The 3,149-nt window shown below is 63.7% G+C and overlaps 1 protein-coding gene across 1 annotated transcript; it reads left to right on the forward strand.

The window, feature by feature from the left end:
- Positions 1 to 3,149, forward strand: WNT1 (Wnt family member 1; the record flags this gene model as incomplete). Its single annotated transcript, XM_082352568.1, has 4 exons — positions 1 to 251; positions 983 to 1,236; positions 1,910 to 2,175; positions 2,661 to 3,149. Exons 1-4 carry the CDS (start codon positions 148 to 150, stop codon positions 3,147 to 3,149), a joined length of 1,113 nt encoding a protein of 370 aa, XP_082208694.1. The 5' UTR covers positions 1 to 147.

A 3,149-nucleotide genomic window follows, 5' to 3' on the forward strand; every position in this document is an offset into this window, starting at 1 on the left:
ATGCAGCCCGTCGCCCGCCCCCGGGGCTGTTAGAGCCAGACTGCGGACTCTCGCCACAGCCGCCACCGCCGCGTCCCGTCCCACCGCCGCGGGCAGCAGCCAAAGCCGCCCCAACTGCAGCACAGAGCGGGCAAGGCCGGGCAGGCCATGGGGCACTGGGCGCTGCTGCCTGGCTGGGTTTCCGCTACGCTGTTGCTGGCGCTGGCCGCTCTGCCTGCAGCCCTGGCCGCCAACAGCAGTGGCCGATGGTGGTAAGTGAGCTGGTGCGGGGTCGCCACTTGTCTCGGGGCACAGAGCCAGGGGCCAGCCCCATCCAGCTCCCACGCTCTGGGATCCGTCCGCAGACAGGCTCCCTCCAGCGCTCTGACTTCCCTTGGAGACACCGAGGGGCGCTCTGGGGCGGAGCTGCTCCAGAGTATCCAGCTCTGCTTAAGTGGGGTGAATGGTCCGCCCGGTGGCCCACGATACCCCAGCCAGGGAGCCCACTCCCATCTAGCACCGCCCTTCTTCCAAGAGCCCCAAACCGAGCCTCACGGCGGTAGTCACACCACAGGTTTCCCAGCCTCGGGAGAAAAAGGGCAGGCGTGCACTCAGAAAGAAGCCAAGTAGAGGGCGGAACTCCCAAGCATTTCACGCCTTGTGTGGGCATGGATGGCAGGTCAGGGTTTGCTCGCCAGGCTGCCCGGGAGCAGGCTCTGAGAGCCAAGGTGAATATCTAGTCTCCGGTTCTCCATGCCTCTGCTGTCCAGCTCCGGGCGCAGGGCCCCCGAGCAGCCCTAAGATTCCTGGGAACACAAAACTCTGGACGCCAAGTCCTTTCAAACTAGTGAGCCCAGGAGCGCGGAACTGTTAACCTTACTATTGATCTCCCGCCGCTCTCGCCGGCAAATAGCTCCAGGAAGAGGACAGGGTGGGCATGACCTTTCTGGTTAGGGTGCAGGTCCCCTTCCAGAGCTTGAGCTCCTATCATGCGTCTCACCAGGGGCATCGTGAACGTAGCCTCCTCCACGAACCTGCTGACCGACTCCAAGAGTCTGCAACTGGTACTCGAGCCCAGTCTGCAGCTGCTGAGCCGCAAACAGCGGCGGCTGATCCGCCAGAACCCGGGGATCCTGCACAGTGTGAGCGGGGGACTGCAGAGCGCTGTGCGAGAGTGCAAGTGGCAGTTCCGGAACCGCCGCTGGAACTGTCCCACAGCTTCGGGGCCCCACCTCTTCGGCAAGATCGTCAACCGAGGTGGGTACCCAGGAAGATGACGCTTCCTGGACCAGGGCAATGCACGGTCACCCTCAGGGCAGGGGCGGGCAAGTGCAGGGAAGATGTGCGGGGCGCCTGCAGGGTCACACGATCCACCCGCCAGCCCTAGCTCTGGGCCAGACTCGTTCTACCAGGGGCTTTCAAGCCGTGCACCTCGGGTACGAAGCTAACTTTTCTGAGCCACTGCCCCAGAGAAAGGGAGTTCTGAGTCGTGGACGCTGGCTGGCCACTGCTGTCCCTCAGCCCCTCTCAAAGCTGGTCTCTGCGGGCGTCTCTTACCTCCAGCCCAGCAAGTCTTGCATCGCTGACGAGGGCCGGGCCGAAAGTTTGGGCTGCGGAGAAGTCTTGGCGGTGCAGAATTCTTCCACTCCCCTCTTTTCGGCTTCTCCCTCTGGGGCTGCCCCACTTCCACCGAGAAGCCAAAATGCTCCCTGAGTCTCAGTAACGTGTGATTACAAGCGTGGACGTGGTTGCGTGCCCACGCACTTGCTTTCTCCGTGAGACCAGCTTCCCAACACAGCCGGTCGCCGGGCTTTCAGGAATCTAAGGAAGGATTTGGGGCGTGGGACTCAAGGGTCCCAAGCCCTCCACTGAAGCTGCCTGCTGCACCCCCGCGTGCCCACTAGCTGATCCCCGCTCCCTTCCCCAACAGGCTGTCGGGAAACAGCATTTATCTTCGCCATCACCTCGGCCGGGGTCACCCATTCGGTGGCGCGCTCCTGCTCGGAGGGCTCCATCGAGTCCTGCACGTGCGACTACCGGCGGCGCGGTCCTGGGGGCCCCGATTGGCACTGGGGGGGCTGCAGCGACAACATCGACTTCGGCCGCCTCTTTGGCCGGGAGTTTGTGGACTCCGGGGAGAAGGGGCGGGACCTGCGCTTCCTCATGAACCTTCACAACAACGAGGCGGGCCGCACGGTGAGCGGGCTTGAGGGTAACCGCACCCGAAACAGAATGGCAGGGTTCTCGGAGTCCCTCGCAGAGGCTAACCTCGAACTTGGGAAGTAACGGTCGGTGATAAGGTCAGGGGTTAGGGTAAGGAGCCAGGCGAGGGCGTTCGGAGGGCGCGGAGGCTTGGAAGGAAGCCAGAGAATGAAAGAGATAGTGGCTGACAACGGAGACGTTAGAAGTCATGTAACCCATAGACTGTATTGCCTACAGCCACTCCACTGTACAGGTTCAAAAAACCAGGTTGAGAGGCAGAGACAGATTCGCCGGGTGGAGCAGAGTTGGGCTTAGTGTCCAAATCTCTGCAAGACATTTCGCGCCTCCCTTCCTCTGTGCGCGGCTAGGCCTGGGCCTTTGCTGAGGTTCCGGCGACGTCCGGGAGGGGGCGGTATCTGGGAAGGTGGCCCTGACTCTGACAGTGCCCTGGAACACCCTTTCTTCTCCGTTTCCCCCAGACCGTGTTCTCCGAGATGCGCCAGGAGTGCAAGTGCCACGGGATGTCCGGCTCGTGCACGGTGCGCACGTGCTGGATGCGGCTGCCCACGCTGCGCGCCGTGGGCGACGTGCTGCGGGACCGCTTCGACGGCGCCTCGCGCGTCCTGTACGGCAATCGCGGCAACAACCGTGCCTCGCGGGCGGAACTGCTGCGCCTCGAGCCCGAGGACCCCGCTCACAAGCCTCCCTCCCCCCACGATCTCGTCTACTTCGAGAAATCGCCCAACTTCTGCACATACAGCGGACGGCTGGGTACAGCGGGCACGGCAGGGCGCGCCTGCAACAGCTCGTCGCCCGCGCTGGACGGCTGCGAGCTGCTCTGCTGTGGCCGGGGCCACCGCACGCGCACGCAGCGCGTCACCGAGCGCTGCAACTGCACCTTCCACTGGTGCTGCCACGTCAGCTGCCGCAACTGCACGCACACTCGCGTACTGCACGAGTGCCTGTGA

Source organism: Balaenoptera borealis (genome assembly GCF_965194805.1).
Source record: "Balaenoptera borealis genome assembly, chromosome: 13".
Lineage (NCBI taxonomy): Eukaryota > Metazoa > Chordata > Mammalia > Artiodactyla > Balaenopteridae > Balaenoptera > Balaenoptera borealis.